The sequence below is a fragment of the Cornus florida genome, unplaced genomic scaffold (genome assembly GCF_030987335.1).
Source record: "Cornus florida cultivar Cherokee Brave unplaced genomic scaffold, ASM3098733v1 CherokeeBrave_3.0.0_Hap2_Chr01, whole genome shotgun sequence".
Classification (NCBI taxonomy): Eukaryota; Viridiplantae; Streptophyta; class Magnoliopsida; order Cornales; family Cornaceae; genus Cornus; species Cornus florida.
This window is the reverse complement of record NW_026775571.1, coordinates 113478512-113496831: the sequence shown is the minus strand read 5'-3', so window position 1 is coordinate 113496831 and position 18320 is coordinate 113478512. Positions and strand designations below refer to the sequence as shown.

Here is an 18320-nt window from a genome sequence, read left to right as displayed (position 1 = left end):
GTGCAACTGGTGAAGGTAATGATTTTTCCCAAGTTGCATTTTTCGCAAGGAGTGGTTAGGTTTTTTTTTTTTTTTTTTTTTGGTTGTTGTCCAACCAAAGACACGTGTTGTCTTATCACTGGTCAAAACATTGAAAGTGTAGTGAGTAAGGTGGGGACTTTATTATTAGTACTAGTATTATTTAAAAAAAGCGAATCAAGTCGGATAATAGTGATGATAAGTCCTGACAAATTTTATTCATTAACAACTCGGATGATAAATGTCAACTATTAATTCGCCATCTACGTAATATCGTACTTTTGTTCAATATTGAAATGTGCTAAGGAAAATGTTTTTCAAAGTGAACAATCAAGCCAATCTTTTGATTATTTATAACTTTCAAGTATACTAAGTCCCAAATATAATCCATTTTTAGATATGGATGTTTAATTAGGTCAAATTATTAGGCCTTACTATGATGTTGTGTTTGGTAAGTAAGAATAGAATGTTTATTCCAAGTGTTTCCTTAATTAGTAGGAGTAGTATAAAAATTAAATTTGAAATAATTATTCACTTCACATGAAAATTCATTCAACAACTACACTTTTATTTCATTCCCAAGTTAATTTTTTTTAAAAAAAATCAAGTTCCCCAAAAAAAAATCACGTTTTTAAACCAAAAACTACCACGACAACCACTGTCTTTCACCATCGCTACTTCCACTATCTTCCACCACCGTCTTCCACAATCATTAATGTCTCTGTCACCACCATTAGTGTTACCATCACCACTGTTGCTACTGCCTTCTACCGTTACCGCACTGCCTTCATCATCACCGTATATCACCATTGTCTTCTACCACCACCACGTACACCACTGCCGCTTCCCATCACCTCTACCTCTACCTTTCACCACTAGGGCTGCAACTTGGGCGGGTTAACCCAGTCCAACTCAACCCCAACCTAGAAATTTTAAAATTATGGCTTAAAATTCACAAATCGGATTCATATTCAGGTTGGGATTTTGTAAAAACCCAGATATATTCGGGTTTGGCTTGGGCTCAACCCGAACCCAACCCAAAACCAAAAAAATTAAAATTAAAATTAAAATAAAAAATTTTCTCTTTTCTATCTCCTCTCTCTTCTTTTTCTTTTAGTTTCTCTCTCTGCCGGCGTCCCTCTGCTGCCGCCGCCGCCGGCATCCTTCACGTCAGTCGCTGATCCGCCGCCGCCGTCCCTCCGCCACCGTTACTTCCAAAAATTAAAACAAAACACATACATATAAGTAGAGAGGGGGGCAATCTTGAAAGTTGAGAAACAACTGTTGAAGCTGTCTCTCACCTGCAATACCGCCACCAAAGCTGTCTCTCACCTGCAATACCGTCGTCGTCGTCATTACCACGTCTACCTTCACTGCTTTCCACCGCTTCCCACACCATTACCACCGCCTTCTTCCACCAGTACCACTATTGTCTTCCAATGTAATACCCCTAATTTTAAAAAGGATATTCCTAGTATTTAATGGTATTTAATTTATTATTTAAGTGCATTTTATTTGATTATGTGTCATTATTTTTTTTATTAGGTGCTTAATTGTTTTCTTTTGTGGTGATTTAATTTATTTAAATGATATTTATTTTTAGTTATTTGATTGGAATTACTTGTTAGTGTTTTAATTATTTAATTGGCATTAATGGTTTAAGTGTAATTGGTTTAGTTATTTGATTGGAATTACTTGTTAGTGTTTTAATTATTTAATTGGCATTAATGGTTTAAGTGTAATTGGTTTAATTATTTTATGTGTGTCTTATTTTATGTGTGTCTTATTTGGTTTAATTGGGTTTACTAATTATTATTTTGTTCAATTAGATTATTTATTAAGTATTTAATGGTGAATAGGGTAATTAGGTAAATACATCTAACTAGGGTTTTAATTACAGTATAAATTAGGGTTTTATATTATAGCCGTCGTAGGTTTCTACGTTAATTGGATGGGCCGGTTAGGATTGTGAGTTGGACTTAAATGAACCTAGGGTTTAGGAAAACTCTATAAGTATAAGGTAGACGTCTGTGTAGTGTTTTTTTTAAACAAAGCACACGTTTTATGGAAGTGGAGAAGGAAAAACGCAGTTTTTCCATTCTGCCCAGATTTCATCAAACATTCGATCCCGCTTCGTCCGTGGTCCGATCGAGCTGAATTTTGGAGGAGAGGTTCACGACTCAGTGACGCACAATCTGAACGGTGGAGATCAGAGTTTGACCTCGGGAACAATAATTCATACTCGTGAACAGTAACCGGGTCGCACAGGTTTTTTCCCCATTCTGCCCAGATTTCATCAAACATCCGATCCTGCTTCGTCCGTGGTCCGATCGAGCTAAAATTTGGAGGATAGGTTCATGACTCAGTGTCGCACAATCTGAACGGTGGAGATCAGATTTTGAGTTCGGGAATAATGTTTCGTACCCGTGAACAGTAACCAGGTTTTGGAACTCGCTGGGATTTTTTAAGAAGACGACGTTGAAACTTTGAACAAAAGTTTCTGAGGCAAGATTCTATCCTTACTCTTTCCCTTAGGCTTCATACTCTTTGCACTCTTAAATGATTCCAGGATTAATGAAGATTAAACCAAACTAAAATGATATCTGTTTTGCTATGAAACTGGTAGTTACAGTAGTGTTGTATGCTTGTTCAACCTAGACTAAGCATGTTTGTGGATGCATTGTGGTTCTGTGGTCCACGTTTTTCCTTACCACTGCTAATTTAAATTATTGGAAGGATGGGTCTAGATGATAGCTATCTTAACTTCTGTAATAGCAACTGTTGGAACTTAAATACTAGGAGGATTTGAGTTTAACACTAGATCGGTTTTGTGGAACACTATAATTTGAGCATGTCTACATACATACTGTGAATATTGTTTCGATGCTTACATTATCACAGTTAGTATCAACTGTGGAGGTTAGGATTTTATGATACATACCCTATATATCTGTATGTCATTTGTAAGGTGTTAAATGGAAGTTTTAATTAATTCTGTCTTTATATCAGACTAAAGGGAACAACTTAAATTGGGCATGTATATGTTGTTGTTATGACCCTATTTATCAATGCTTATTTTATTACCGCTAACATTGAATGTTTGGATGTTGGAATTTAGTTGATATATACTTGATTTATTAGTATTATTGACTACTGGAGGATTGGAAAGTAGGCACCGGTATGGGACGGTGGCATACTAAGGATGGGTTTGGTTTTTAAAACAATACCATTACCCACCTACTTGGAACAAGGATGGGATTAACTAAAAGTTAAGTCCCGTGGATTTGTATTGTCATGGCAACTACTTGTTGAGCAGCAATACCAGAGATTTTGGATGGATTTTATATATGTACTGTTATGGTGCCTCGGTATGAGCTTGAGCCTCAGGACCAATGGCTAGAGAGCGTATATGCATCGGGATGTGTAGCTGGCTACGATGGTTGGAGGTGTACCCTGTTTAGGTATAGGTACATATGCCCACTTCGTGTGCATTTTGGCATGTTACCTCTATTCAGGTTGAGACCAGCCTGTAGTCCAGTGAGAGTTCTTTAGTGTGACTATATATATATTTACGGACTATTAGCTATTGTTGAATTGTTTAGGATGTACATGCATATCAGGCCTTTGTTTGGATTGTAGTAGTATAAAATTTCCGCGTGGACCTGACCCACTTCTATTTTTTAGGTACACGACAGTTCCAGGCTTAGACGTGTTCGTGCTGAGCAAAGGTCTCTATTCACTCTTCCGACGATGTAAGACTCTCTCTATAGTTTTATTTCTGGACGTTTATTACAGTTGTTCTATCTTCTGTTTGGATGTTTAATAGGGGTCCACTAGAGATGGATTCCCAAGTTGTAAACTGATGGAGTTTTGGAGTTTGGGTTTGATGGATTTTAATAATTATAATATTTTGCGGATTCTATTTTTAGTTCCTTCCAGCTTTAATTTCATTTCTTAATTTATTTTGTATTCCGTGTTCATTATAAAATATTAATTGTTTGATATTCCCTTGGGTTTGGGCCTGGGTCTGATCAACCTGTGTCTCGGATCCGAGGGGTATCACATCCAACCCCACCATCCACAGTCACCTTCCACCTCCATCACCACCACCACTTACACCAGTGCCACGACCTTCCTCCACCACCACTTACACTATTGTCACCTTTTACTTTCACCATTACCACCATTTCTTTTAAAACAATTATAGAAAAACAAAATAACATTTATTTGTCATTAAGAGGGGTATTTCAGATAATTCAATTTGAACTTCATTAAATTGTAAGTTTTAAATTGGTTTAACTAAATAGTATAATAATGATTATTATCATTTCATTCCTGCATCATTTTATATTTGCAACAAAAATTAGAATAAAAATAATCATTTCATTTCATTTTATTCTCATTTCATTCATACTTGCATTTTTCATACCAAATATAACATGAATTAGAAAGAGAGTTAAAGGAAAAAAAATAAAAAATCGATACAATATGATAAAAAAATGATATTGAGGCTAAATTAAAGAAAATCAAGTGTCAAGGTAAAGAAAAACATTATATACTTGAATGTCTTGTATAAACCGACAACGAAGTTTAAATAAAACGTCAAATTAATGCAATTTTATTGACATTAACAAACAATAAAGGAGTCTGACTGGTTCCGAAAGCGTTGATGAATTTCATGTCAGGCATAGGGAGAACTTAAAAAATATAACTAAAAAATCTTAACAATAAAAATATGTCAGAGACTTAGAGGTCAGTTACAGGAGAAATTATTAGATATAAATTATTAAATATTTTGGGTTATATTTGATATTTGATAGACTAATTTAATAGCAGCTTTCACATAGTGACACTCAATTCATGTTATTGAGCCTGAGATTGGCCAGTTGAAATTATCTGATGCTGTTATGGACATTTTGTGAACTAATTCAATTCAAACTATTTAATTAAAAATAATAGACCCACAAGAGTATATAAATAAACTTTAAAAATAGTTTGGATTGAATTAATCCACTAAATGTCAAATTGTCAAAAGACTTTCTAATAATTTCTCTAATGATAGAATATCATTTCGGTTTTGTAATCGATTCTCCTATATTACTGATCAATGCTATTCAAAGAAGATTTTCTCGATGTCAAGAATTTAAAATTTCAAGAATTCAATTTGTCCTAGAATAAATCGTTGATGTCAGCCATTTAAATTTTCAAGAATTCAATTTGCCCTTATAAATCTGGTTTTATTTGAATATTTATAATACGAGTAAAAAAAGCACGTGGAATGCTAAAATTATCAATATGGCTATTTACTCATTTAAACTTCACAGATATATTTCTATATAGAGAAAACAAATATGGAAAACAAACAAAAAAATCTCAGGTAATGCATGACAATCGACAATATATGACTTTAAGATTTTCTTGACTGTATAGATAGAAGGAAAACATCATTACTACAAGAAGTGACAAAATAAATTCGATGGTGGGATTATTGTTCATGAATCATCAACTGGTATTAAGGATTGAGTTGTGAATTTGAGGGGACATTGAATTAAGGATTGAGTTTGACTTTGTTATTAATTATAATTATTGATAGTTTATTATTTTATTTAAAATCTTAAATTATTAGGTGAGACTAACATTCGACTTATATATATTTATTTTACTTTCAATCAAAATTTTATGCACAACAAAATTATCACGATAACAATAGCTCTGCGACGAGAGTTTCTAAAGTCCAAGAGTAATCTTAGTAGGGATAGTGGTAATAAATGTTATTGCTAAAAAAATTGCATAAAATTGTATTTAAAAAATAAAAAATTTATACACTTTTTAATAAGAGTAATGTATATTAATATATATATAACACTATAGACTTTAAAAAGCGTTATAGAAATTAAAGTATTTTAAGATAAGTCAATAATTTTTTGGCATTTTTTAATGAAAAATTTAAAACAAGAGGATATATTTGTATATTTATGACAAATTAGGTGGAGAGTTGGCCATAATTTATCAAATGAAAATGATATATAAATCACTTTTTCGTCACTTTATTGCCACATCATTAATCAATCGGCTTAATCTTTGGTTTATCCCCTGTGTTGATCTAGCGTTACCCTCTATAAATGTAAAAATAATAAATAAAAAAATTAAAAAATGGCAAGGGTTTGAGTCCTCTCACGAACTTGTTTCAATCGTCTGGTTGAAATCGCAACAGAAAACAGCCACAAGAACACACTATCCGTTGGATCGAAACGTGTATCACACGTCCACCAGTTACGCGTGGGGTAAGTAAAAGCAAAAAAAAATTAGCCGGCCTGTCATGTCCCCGCGTAATTGTTTCCTCATTTTAGCCTCTTCTCCATCTATGCCCTCGACGGTCAGGGCAACCTCAATATTAAGTCCTTTCATTTTTTATATCGACAGAGAGTGGGGAGTGAGGCAAAGAAGTCCGAAGCCAAAACCCTAACTTCACAGAACGTCCATGGCTTCCACCAAAGAACGCGAGAACTTCGTCTACATCGCCAAGCTCGCCGAACAAGCCGAACGCTACGATGGTTTGTTTCTCTATCCCTTTCAACTTCTACTTTTCTAGATCTGGAATCTCAAGCTCTTTACTCTTCATTTCACTTGAACTTCTTTTTTTTATTTTGATTTTGATTTACAGAAATGGTGGATTCTATGAAGAAAGTAGCAAAGCTTGATGTGGAATTGACTATTGAGGAGCGGAATTTGCTGTCCGTTGGGTACAAGAACGTGATTGGAGCTCGGAGGGCTTCGTGGCGTATTTTATCTTCGATCGAGCAAAAGGAGGAAGCTAGAGGTCATGAATTGAATGCGAAACGGATCAAAGAGTACAGGCAAAAGGTTGAATCGGAGTTATCGAGCATTTGTAGTGATATTATGACTGTGATCGACGAGCATCTAGTTCCATCGGCTTCTACTGGTGAATCCACGGTGTTCTTCTATAAGATGTGAGTGATTTTGCTTAAATGTGTTTCAAATAGTAGAAAAAGTTGCGTGTAGTTTAGGGTTTTGATTTGGGGTGTTGCTGCAGGAAAGGGGATTATTATCGCTATCTGGCCGAATTTAAGTTTGGTGACGAGAGGAAGGAGGCAGCTGATCAGTCACTGAAAGCATATCAGGTGTGTGGCTTTTCTGTTACTCTTTGGTGTGAGTTGAAGTTTTGGTAAAGATAGCTGTTTAAAAATGCAATTAGACAAGCATGTAGTTTATGTTGGTTCCTTATCGAACTTCTATGAATCTTGAGCATTTCTTTTAGCGTATTATGTTAATTGCTATACTTGGAATATGTTTTTTTGTGTTTATTTATTACCGTCTGAAAATTACTTTGTGAGCTATGTATGATCAATGCTTTTGAAGTGCAGCTATTGGTTGTATTAATATATTTGTTACTATTAGATTTTCTTGATCCTTCATTTGGCCTCCTTGTGGGTGGATTGGTGGAAGAGTCTATGAACTTGACACACGCACTTAGAGGTAAGAACATACACCCAACACTGGCTCACTATTTACCCCGATGGGGAATTGAACCCTCAACCTCCTATGTGGGAGGAGGATGAAATACCATTAGGCTAGACCCTTGGTGGTGTGGGAGAGCCTAGTTGACTATCTGCTTCTTCTTTTTATTTTTATTTTTTTTTATTTTTTTTATTTTTGTCTCTCATTGATTTTTATCCTTTTTCTCATATATTATCAGTAGTAGAAACTTTTCGTGTAGAATTTGCTAACTTTTACTAGAATGAGGAAAGATTAACAGGATATTATAATGGTTTTAGACCATGTGTGATTACTTATTAAATATGTGGGTGTTCATTGTCTTCATTTGGTGTAGCATTTCAAGTTAACCATCCTAGATCTGGAGTAGGATGTATTCATCTGTTCATTTATTTGTGTAACTATATGCAGGCAGCTACTACAACAGCAGAGTCTGATTTATCTCCTACGCATCCCATCCGGCTGGGTTTGGCCTTGAACTTCTCTGTCTTCTATTATGAAATTATGAACTCTGCTGAAAGGTATGCATATTTTTTGTTATCATCTGGATTAGTCATATATATATATATATATATATATTTAAACCCATGTGAATTTCAGTTGTGTTGTGATTTGTATAACAGAGCCTGCCACCTCGCGAAGCAAGCTTTTGATGAAGCTATCTCAGAGCTGGATACCTTGAGTGAGGAATCTTACAAAGATAGCACATTGATCATGCAACTTCTGAGGGACAACCTCACTCTTTGGACTTCTGACATCCCAGAGGATGGAGGTAACTCATAAATCCTTCAAGAACATAGAATGTACTTAGTTCTACACCTCTGTGATATTAAAGGATTGCATCATCACCTTATTTATGTACTACCTGTGCAAGCTACTTCAACTGTGCCTATATGTTATTCAAGAGGAACTTTATTTATCTATTCTTTGTGTAATTTTTCTTTTTTGAAATTTGAGTGAGGAGCCGAGGAGATCATTCTTTAAACATGGACAGTCCCTTGGTTATAATTATATTGCATTATTTTCTTGATAAATCTTGAAACAATGTTGTGTTAGTGCGATAGATAATCATTGGAGTAAACCTTTTGTTCTTTGTGATATTGTGTTGTCTACAAGGAAGATCAATGTGATTATGGACTTCTTTATTTAGAACAAAGAAAACAAGAGCTGGTCATTGACTCAATGAAGAACAATGTTGCCTGTAATCTTGTTTGGTTTTGCTTCACAATGTGTTTTGTTGCAGAGTCATGGGTGCAGATAAAAAATGCTGATTCTCAGTAATTGCATCATGTCTATTTTAAAATTTTGTTTTTACTTATTTATTTAAAATTTGGTTATTCAAACACAGTCCAGACTTAATTAGTTATTTAGTAATTAGCATGGCGCAGATGATAAGGAGGCTGGGTTGGATCAGGGTTAGCTCAATCAAAATCCAATATCTTATATTTTTGGATCCATGACTAGCCTGCTTTACGCCTTGGTCCTCTGCTGCAACCCCCAACCCAACAACAAAACAATGCTTATTGTGTTTTGAGTCATGTTTGCAGTGGCTCAATTTAATTTTCTAAGATTATTGACAAGGATGTGTTTCCCTTGTGAGGGATTACCCACATCTTTTTCATATTGAAGCAATTTAGGAAGCTTGAGTAATGGGATATCTCATTTGGAGGGAAAAGGAGGTGAGTCGGATTGTTATCCGAATCTGTAATTTTAACGATTGGAAATTGTATTTATCTGATCACTTTGTGTAAATAATGCCAAATATTAGTGTCTCTGCTCTTGCTTTACTAGTACCTAGCGCAGACAGGACATTCACTTCTTCAAAAACTATATCTGGCAAAGCCAAAAGAAGAGGAAAGTTGTGGTGGTTTGGGAAAGAAATGAAATTGCATGCACTAGCTAAGATTCCCCACCTACCATGGTGTTTATTGAAGGGAATTTGAACTTCCCATAAAAAAATGATTAGGTGGTGCCTAGGGTGCCTGAAGCACTGACATCTTTTAGTCTGTTAGTGGTGAAGGATAATTCTGTAGTGCTCAATCATTTGTATCGAAAAGGATTGGCGCCTACTAAAGAGGTGCATCTTGTCCAAGTTGGCTGTGGAATACTTTGTATGGTCATTGGTGGCTTGAAATCTTCGGGCCTTTCTTTTTTCTCTACATGGATTTGGTTGGTGTTGCCTAGAATGACTCATGGATTGCTTGCAAGTTACGTCGGGGATTAGTTGGTATTGGAGAAAAGAGTGGAATAGAGATTAGCGATGTATGTTTCACCAATTTTTCATTGTAATAGATTGAAGGATATAAATGTTATAATATTCACAAAGACATCAATTGTTAGTTTGAGGCTTCTTTGTCCTAGTATCTTTCTACTAGAGGTTCATTTACAGATATGACGAGAGATCTTTCAATTCCTAAAGTTCAAAGAAAAAAATACATAAAGTGATATAGAGTTGTTACTTTTGTTTAGATGGAACTTGAGGGGTCCTTTACTTTGTCAAGGGAACACCTTGGGTGAGCCACTGCACCAAAGCAATTCCAATTAATTCTAATATTTTTGGAGTTGAGTCTTTTTCAATGCTGCTATATTGTTCCGCCTTTTAAATATCTATGTGAATTATATTTGATGATGGTGATGATGAAAAGAAAAGGTAGAACATGCCTTCTCTTGAGCAAATAAGAACTTCTAGATGACTTCAGGACATTGAATATCATAGCCCACTGCAACTTGTATATGTAATGTAAGCAAGCATATTGATCCTCCTTTTTTCACCATGTTGGTGTCAGCTAATACAGTCAAACTCTCAACATTGTCAGGTTCCAGCTTGTGTCTATTTGTAAAAGTGTTGCATATGTCGATACTGTATTCTTTTTTTTGGGGGGGCCATTGCACTGCATTTGTCGCTGTTGCATATGTCGATACTGTATTCTTTTTTTTTTTTTTTTTTGGGGGGGGGGGGGGATTACACTGCATTTGTCGCTGTTTAAACTCATTGGTACATTGTTTTTTATTTATTTATTTTCTGTGTAAAATGGTTGTTTCATAGTGAAAATTTTGAGGTTTTGGAGCATTTTTTGCTAGTAGCTATTCATTAGTTAGAAAAATGCTGAAAACAGAGAAATAAGTAAAGTTGGGATTATGAATTGTTATTTTACAGCTGTTGGAAAGTAACTGCAGTGTTTTTATTTATTTATTTATTTTTCTCTTTCTAAAATACTGTACTGCGAGTTATTTGGAAATTGAAGATTATGCTATGTACCACTCAAAAGTAAAGCCATGCTTGCCCAAATTAAACTCAACTCAAAGAAGTCTTTTCCTAGCCATTTAGGGTTGGTAGACATGAATTATTATTATTATTTTTTGCCATTATGCTCCATCTATAGTCATAATCTCAGTTAAATCACATGCAATTATATCTTTCCTATCCCTGATATTACCCTCGGTTAGGATAGTGCCACTTTTTCTACTCGTGGCTGCATACTATTTTAAATAGTTCTCTCATTGAGAATTTTGCCATGAATCGTCTGTAACAAGCCGTGTTCCCCCTCCCCTGGGTCCTTGTGTCTTTATTGTTCCAAACCTCTCTTTTGCATTCCTTACTATCATCTCTTTTCGTTCTATTTTCAAGTTGCTTCTCTCTTAGCCCTTAGTACCGTGCTTAAGGTATGCTGCCGTATATTTTTTAACTGCGCTAATGATGTGTTATTAATTTGTTTTGCAATTTACACATCAGAAGAAGCCCAGAAGGCAGACAGCTCTGCTAAACCAGGTGGTGGTGAAGATGCAGAGGTGGGTTATTTGCTTGTGTAACAACTGAAAGTTATAATAAAAAAGTAAAAGTAAGAACTGAATTTATGATTGTTTTTGGATACCTATCTTTTGTTCACGTGGCTTTGCATAATAATTTTTTGCAGTGAAGCAGATGGCACGAGGCCTGTTGCATATAAAAGCAGTGGAAGTTACTGCCTGCTTAACTCGAAGGGTATTCCTAAAATTTGATGAGAGAATTCAATACTACTCTTTATCATATTTTTCGTACTATCCGGGTGCTATTGTTGTGATAATAATTTTCATGTTTGGATTATGTCAAATCCAATTTGCATCCCGAAACCCTTTCCCCTCCTTTGTTGTGTACTAAATCCAGAGATCTGCCTTTGTTTTAGTAAATTGAATTGAGAGATTTGTCAAGGTTGCTTTAGCAGGCTGCCTTTTTAATGAAATTGTGATATTAATTTTCTGGAGTACTAAAGATAAATTTGTGTGTTGGTTTGTATGGTTGTTGATAAGTTAGTCTATGCAGGATTTTGCTGATTTTTGCTTTTTCTTGTTATTACTTTGGAACCGTGGTGATGCCAAGCTGGTTCAATTTTTAATTTTAATTTATTATTTTTTAACACATCTCAATTTCAATGCAAACATGTTTGATTCACAATGAGAAGAAATATATACCATAGAGTTAAAAATGGAGTCCTTTGTCTAAAGAAATGCAATGAAATTGCCTTTTGATACATGATGAAAAATGGTTTTGGTCTAAAATTAGAAATAAGGAATATAATACACAAGAGTGAGTCAAATAATATTTTCTAACCACACGAGAACCAGAGGTACATGATATCAGAAAAATAACTACCAAACAGAAATGGCAACCTCTCAAAAATAACGACCTCTTTATATAAAAGAAAGCCCTCCTTTCTAATTAACATAAAAGCTTATATATATATTATCCAAAATAACTCGGTCCTCCCCCATTCAAAACAACGATGGCAAAATCTTTTCAGGCTGCAGTTACCTTCTTTGCCGGTGCTGTTTACCTCCTCTCTCTCCTCAGCATCGCTCTCTCCGCCGATCCTAAATTCCACGTAGAGGGTGAGGTTTATTGTGACAATTGTAGAACTCAATTCGTAACCAGAATTAGCGAAGTAATTTTAGGTACACATGTTCTTATCTAAGCTTCATTTTACATATCATTCATTAGTACAATTTGTGCTGCCAAATCATTACCTTAAAGCAGCAACATCAAAGTAATTATGTCCAAATCAATAACACGCGTGCATGTAATATCAGCCTATAGGCCCTATATAGTTAAACAAAGTATCATTTCATTAGCAGCATCTTTTTATTTTATTTTATTTTATTTTATTTTTTTTTTATTTTTAAATGAGTATCATTTTTTGGTTAATTCTTATATATTAATGCATGGGTTGCATGCAGGAGCTAAGGTACGGTTGGAATGCAGAGACAGAGCAGGTGGGGAGATAAAATACAGGGTGGAGGGTGACACGAACGAGTCAGGCGTGTATCGGTTACCGGTAGAAGGAGAACACGAGGAGGAGATATGCGAGGTGTCGCTTGTGAAAAGCGGTAAGCCTGATTGTGAGGAGATCAGCAAGGATGAACCGACCAAATTTTCGTCGAGAATCAGCCTCACATCAAACAATGGCATCGCTTCTGAGGTGCGAAAAGCAAACCCTCTCGGCTTCATGACAAAAGAGAGGGTTCCTGAGTGCACTCAGGTCTTTAAGGAGTTGGGCATCTTCCCCACTGATAACATGTGAAAGAAGATATTATAAGTACTTGAATAAACAGTTTCCTTTTGGCGCTTCATTCAAAATGTATCAGTGTAATTAATTAATTATTAGGACTTAGCTAGCCTCGCACCAACGGATCGATGGGCTGATTAGTACTAGTCTATTTATTAAATATATTATTTGTTAGGTCTGCATGATTTATTTTTGTTCATGGAAGGAAGGCTGTTATATTTTGTAATTTGCCTACCACAGCAGTGATTTTATATGTAATGAATGAGTTATAATGGTTTTAGGTATTCAATTTTTAGCACTGAAAAGAGCCAATAATAATACAATTTATATTGGTGACAGGAAATGTACATAAATATTGAGTGATTTTGGTCGTATGAGGATATATATATATATTTTGAAAGTTAAAGCAAGTTGTACAAATATGTATGAAATGTTAGTTGGACATAAAGGACTATATGTGACACTTAAATGTTAGGGTCTGTTTGGTATGTAATGTGATGGTTTGTTTTGTTACAGGTCCGATACGGTATTCATTTTTGAAGCCCAAAATATGTTTGGCGTGGACTGTTTTATTTTCAACACTGCCACACAACAAAGTCAAAATTTGGGCCAATTTCTGAAACACCATTTAACTAATATTGGCCCAAAATACCACTGTGGCGGAGGGAACATTTTGCCCACCTTAAAACATACTTCCAACATAGATAAAGTATACTTATAACATATGGCCTAGTCATAATCCATTTTGGTATAAAACACAGAACAATTTAAACCAGAAAGCCCATTTGTGAACTGCAATTGTGTCTGATAGCCTACCCAAATTTTGAAATATCGGTATGTTGCAACTGTACCATTAGAGCAATGGTGTCATTGATAGCCCAAGAGTTCTCTTCTCATTTATCTACTTCATAAATTCATATTTATATATTTCAGAAAAAAAAAAAGTTCATATATATACACACATTTATCCAAGTGCAATTACAAAGGTTCAGGTGATCTAGTGTATTTCCTCTATTTCTCAAAGAGAATGGTGATAGTTGGAAGCTCTAAAGGACAAAATATGTGTGAGTCAGGTGCCAATGAAAAAAAATAATAATAAAAAAGGGAAAAAAAATTAGAGATTGGTCCTATTTTAAAATCTTTTCTTAGTCAACAAACGGTCCACCGTACACTAAACCAAATTAACACTAAACAATCTTTTGTTTTCCAGCAAGATATCATCTCTTTCTTCTCAACCTATTACCACTGATTGAGTTATGAGAAAAACATGGAGAACTCTTGCCTTTCCACTTCCACATGTAAAGTTAATTTTATGAATATTGTTCTTAGATTTCAATGAATCAATGGAGTAGCTTTTTTCATTTTTTTTAAATCGAAACCTTTGTTCCACACACAATTCTATTCAACTACAAACTGAGAATGTCTTTGTTTCTCCTTCTCGATCCTAATTTAGGTACATGTATCTTATACCCAAAAAAAAAAAAGAAGAAAGAAAAGAAATTAACACTTTTTTTTATGATGGTGAATAGTCTGTTAGAGATAGTGATCATATGATTATTCTTTGGTTCAGAGTATTCTATGGTGTTTGCAACGTCTCTTGCTAGCCAAGAAAAGAAAAAAAAAAAAAAAAAAAACCAATTTATTTTTTTGTCTTCCATAAAGTCATAGAATTAATTGAAAAAAACAATCCTCAAATATATATATATATAATGAAGCAATGGGGCCTGAAGGTTGAGAGAGAGAGAAGGGGGTATGGTTGTGATAATCCGCTCTAGGATAGTTTGGTGGAAACAAATTAGGGTTAGTTTTGGAATTTTCTGTTAAAAAAAGTTCTTTAACGTTAACATTGTTTATATGGACTGTTTGTTGATTAACAGAAATATCTAAAAATCTACTTGTTGACTACCAGAATTATCTAAAAATGGGACCGATCTCTAATATTTTTTTTTAAAAAGAGATTAATCTCAAAACATATACAAAATTATGGAACATAAGTAAAAAAAATACCCTAAATATAATCCAAGTTCAGTTACTAACTCACCCCTTTTTTTTCCGGCTTTTCTTCATAATGATAGCAATTTTCTTTTCCTACCAAACCAAAAAATCTACTCTAAGACCTCTATTTACCTCTTTTATTTTTATTATTATTTTTTTATTTTATCCACTTTTTTAAGGCAAAACACTCAAATCACGTTGTTTGACGTCTCAAAAGGACAATCAAAGCCTATATATATGTGTGTGTACACATATAATATGTTAGGTGTTCACATAAGATGTTGAATTGTTCATATTTTGAAACTTGAAAGATACATCATTGGTTGTAATCCTAATATCAGATGGTAAGTCCTTCCCTTGTGGATATCACCGGGATCATATGGTGGTTGTTAATCATGCTTACACTGATTATATATGGTCTGATCATCACATATTACATCTTACATTTGATGCATTATTAATAGCGGTTGTATCTGTTTGTGTTAAGAAAATTAAAATAAAATAAAATTGTTGCTGTATTTTCATGCTGCAACAATCTTCTATGAAGCTCCATGATACCTTAGTCATCCACCATCCATTTAATTTCCCATCACCAGAACTCATCAACAATATCGGATCATTGCTGGCTAAATTAATCATATTGATTTTAGCAGATCAGATTAATTTCTTTGTGGGACCAAGTTCTAGATTTGGATATCATCAACGAGATACTTACATCGATGATTGATTAATCATTGATCATATATATATATATATATCATTGATCATATATATATTTTTCTTAATCATTGATCAATTCAGACAGCTTGTATTTACACCATTAGACTAGCTAGACATCCACTAACAATAATTACAATACATATTTTTAAAATACTTCTTAGATTATTGGGCTAAATCAGGAAAAAAAGAAAAAGAAAAAAAAAAAGGATATATCAACAAGTTTGACCACGACCTGAGGAGGTTCGTGGCCTCTTCGCCGGAAAAACTTGCCTGAGACCATTGTGTTCCACCATGTGCCACTCTTCCACCACCCCATGATCAAAGTCAAACTGGTGCAACCCGGAAGCATCAAACAACGGACCGTCTGAAAATCCGGGAAGCCCTCGACAGGGTGCAGGCTTAGTCTTCCGACGACCGGCTCCAACAGGCACGTTGCGGAGGGCCCCACCAGCTGTCCAGTACCTCTGACAGCCCTTGCAAAAGTGTCTAGGCTGGTTAACATTGTAGTTATTGAAATAACAAAATTTGGTCTCCATGCTTTTGCACCTAGGACATGGTATGATCTTGTCCGGCCTCTTCTCTACCGTTTGATCTTGATCATCACCTTTGCTGTTTGGCTGCTCATCCTTTACTTGTCTCCCTTGAACCGCAATCGTTGCACCAAATAGCTTGATTCCCGGTGCGTCGCAACAACTCTCAGGAACATCCTCCATGAGAGATCAATTGTATGATGGATAATTTAGAGAGAAAGAGTTGATGAAAATATTGAGAATAAGTGCTAATATATAGGGTTGTATATATATGTGTGTGTATATATAGAGAGAGAATGGGTACGTCTAGAAGAGAGAGAAAATGTTCATGGTTGATGGGGGAGTCCATGGAGGTGGGTTATATATATATATTAGAGGGGGAAAAAGGTATTGCATAAACCTTAGTAGACATAACATGAGAATTTCATGTGAGAGAGAAAGCCGCCAAGAAATAGGTGGTTGGCGAAAAAAAAAGAAAAAAAAGTTGATGCTTAGCTTTTTGTCCACATCATCAATCCACGTCATCATCAGTGTAGAAAGCCACTCATTTTAATCTTTTTCAAGCCAAAAAAAGTCTCTTTTTTGGGTTCCACAACAGGTAGGTTGCGTACAAAGTGTTGAAAGTGGGAGCATAAAGGGGTAAAGCTAAAAGGCCTTTTTGTTTGAAAAATCCCAAATCCATTTGCTCTCTCTATCTTCTTTACATTTAGATTTAGATTTACATTAAGATTATGATTATGTTGCCACATCAAAGTCATGTGCTTAATCGTAATGCTCAAGCTAGCTCCAAATGTTACCTATATATATATATATATGCCAATGGTCAATCTATCAAAATTAATAATTGAGTAAAATATAAATTCATTCAATTTGTTTCTCTTTCTCACACAAACAATTAGTGTACGAAAATCTCCTCATTATAGGTTTTGAAAAGAGAATTAGATGTATCAATCTTATTTCGAGGATATATTGATCATTTTGAACCGTGAGTTTTTTTTTTAGTTAAAATTTGAACCGTGAGTTTCAAATCTCAAATGAAACAATTTTTTATCATTATGTTTTTGTCCAATCTCACATGTACACGTGACACATGATATATATATAAATTAATAAACAATATATGGTGTATTGATCTTAAAAGTTGGATGCTTTAAATGGTAATGGTATTGCTTTGTTGCTTCAAGTTTTAATTTTCAGGTGCCTTTGGGCATGATTGAAAGTTTGTGATGAATAAAAAAAGTTGGGAGTGTTTGTGGTCCGGGTAGCTTTCAGTTGGAATTGGAAGGCAAAGCATGCATGGTTGGATATTGGGATTAATTACTATGTTAAAGGGACCTTAACTAATCAATACAAAAGTAGCCTCATCTCCAACACACCTTTTTCACAATATAATGTAGACAAAGAAGCATTCTCGTTGCTTTAGTTGGAAAGAGATGCACTTTTCTTTAGCGTTCCTTGGTTGGGGAGGCCTCTTTCGAATATATATAAATAAAAGAATCTATACAGAATATATATATATATATATATATATATATATATATATATATATATAGTGATTTAGCATCCCATAATAAATGGGTGCTCCTGCTCAGTCCTCACTAACTACAGTTTAAAGACACAACTATCCTTTTCTCTTTCATTGTATTTCAATGTGATTAATTATTAAGCATAATTAAGTTTATAAAAACAAAATCGGACCGGATTGAATCGGGCGGTCTGGGCAGGTTTCATAACGGTTTGGTCTGGTCAAGGTTTTAAAATAATGGAACCGTAAATTTTTGGTTTAATCCCGGATAAGGGCCCTACAGGACCGGGCCGGCCCAGACCGAACCGTTATAATATGTATACACATATATATATACACACACACACACACATATATATATAGCTATACTTATATACTACTCTTAACTTTGGAAGAGATTTCGGCACAACAATCAAGCGGGAGCCAACATTCATCATAATCTGATTTTTTTAAAATTTACTTTTGGTTCTCCCATTG

At 34.6% G+C, this 18320-nt stretch overlaps 3 protein-coding genes across 4 annotated transcripts; 2 read left to right on the top strand and 1 right to left on the bottom strand.

Annotated features, from left to right (window-relative positions):
- Positions 1 to 6382: 6382 nt before the first annotated feature.
- Positions 6383 to 11788, top strand: LOC132315121 (14-3-3-like protein D). 2 transcript variants are annotated; one of them, XM_059813875.1, is made up of 7 exons: positions 6383 to 6572; positions 6683 to 6989; positions 7073 to 7160; positions 7945 to 8054; positions 8157 to 8305; positions 11270 to 11322; positions 11448 to 11788. In XM_059813875.1, the coding sequence occupies exons 1-7, from the start codon at positions 6500 to 6502 to the stop codon at positions 11448 to 11450; spliced, it is 783 nt and encodes a 260-aa protein (XP_059669858.1). In that variant the 5' UTR covers positions 6383 to 6499; the 3' UTR covers positions 11451 to 11788. The 2 variants fall into 2 exon arrangements, with proteins under 2 accessions (XP_059669858.1, XP_059669857.1); XM_059813874.1 differs by having other exon boundaries at positions 6384 to 6572; positions 11267 to 11322.
- A 136-nt stretch (positions 11789 to 11924) lies between these two features.
- LOC132315148 (olee1-like protein) lies at positions 11925 to 13357 on the top strand. Its single transcript, XM_059813876.1, has 2 exons — positions 11925 to 12462; positions 12745 to 13357. The coding sequence occupies exons 1-2, from the start codon at positions 12294 to 12296 to the stop codon at positions 13086 to 13088; spliced, it is 513 nt and encodes a 170-aa protein (XP_059669859.1). The 5' UTR covers positions 11925 to 12293; the 3' UTR covers positions 13089 to 13357.
- Positions 13358 to 15977: 2620 nt separating this feature from the next.
- Positions 15978 to 16793, bottom strand: LOC132315115 (cyclic dof factor 4-like). The gene has a single exon (XM_059813873.1). It carries the CDS (start codon positions 16499 to 16501, stop codon positions 16001 to 16003), a length of 501 nt encoding a protein of 166 aa, XP_059669856.1. The 5' UTR covers positions 16502 to 16793; the 3' UTR covers positions 15978 to 16000.
- Positions 16794 to 18320: the final 1527 nt, after the last annotated feature.

Coding starts and splice junctions, on each gene's coding strand:
- LOC132315121 (XM_059813874.1), top strand. CDS start 6,500: ATGGCTTCCACCAAAGAACGCGAGAACTTCGTCTACATCGCCAAGCTC. Junction 6,990..7,072: donor ACGGTGTTCTTCTATAAGAT/GTGAGTGATTTT, acceptor GTGTTGCTGCAG/GAAAGGGGATTATTATCGCT. Junction 7,161..7,944: donor AGTCACTGAAAGCATATCAG/GTGTGTGGCTTT, acceptor AACTATATGCAG/GCAGCTACTACAACAGCAGA.
- LOC132315148 (XM_059813876.1), top strand. CDS start 12,294: ATGGCAAAATCTTTTCAGGCTGCAGTTACCTTCTTTGCCGGTGCTGTT. Junction 12,463..12,744: donor AATTAGCGAAGTAATTTTAG/GTACACATGTTC, acceptor GGTTGCATGCAG/GAGCTAAGGTACGGTTGGAA.
- LOC132315115 (XM_059813873.1), bottom strand. CDS start 16,501: ATGGAGGATGTTCCTGAGAGTTGTTGCGACGCACCGGGAATCAAGCTA.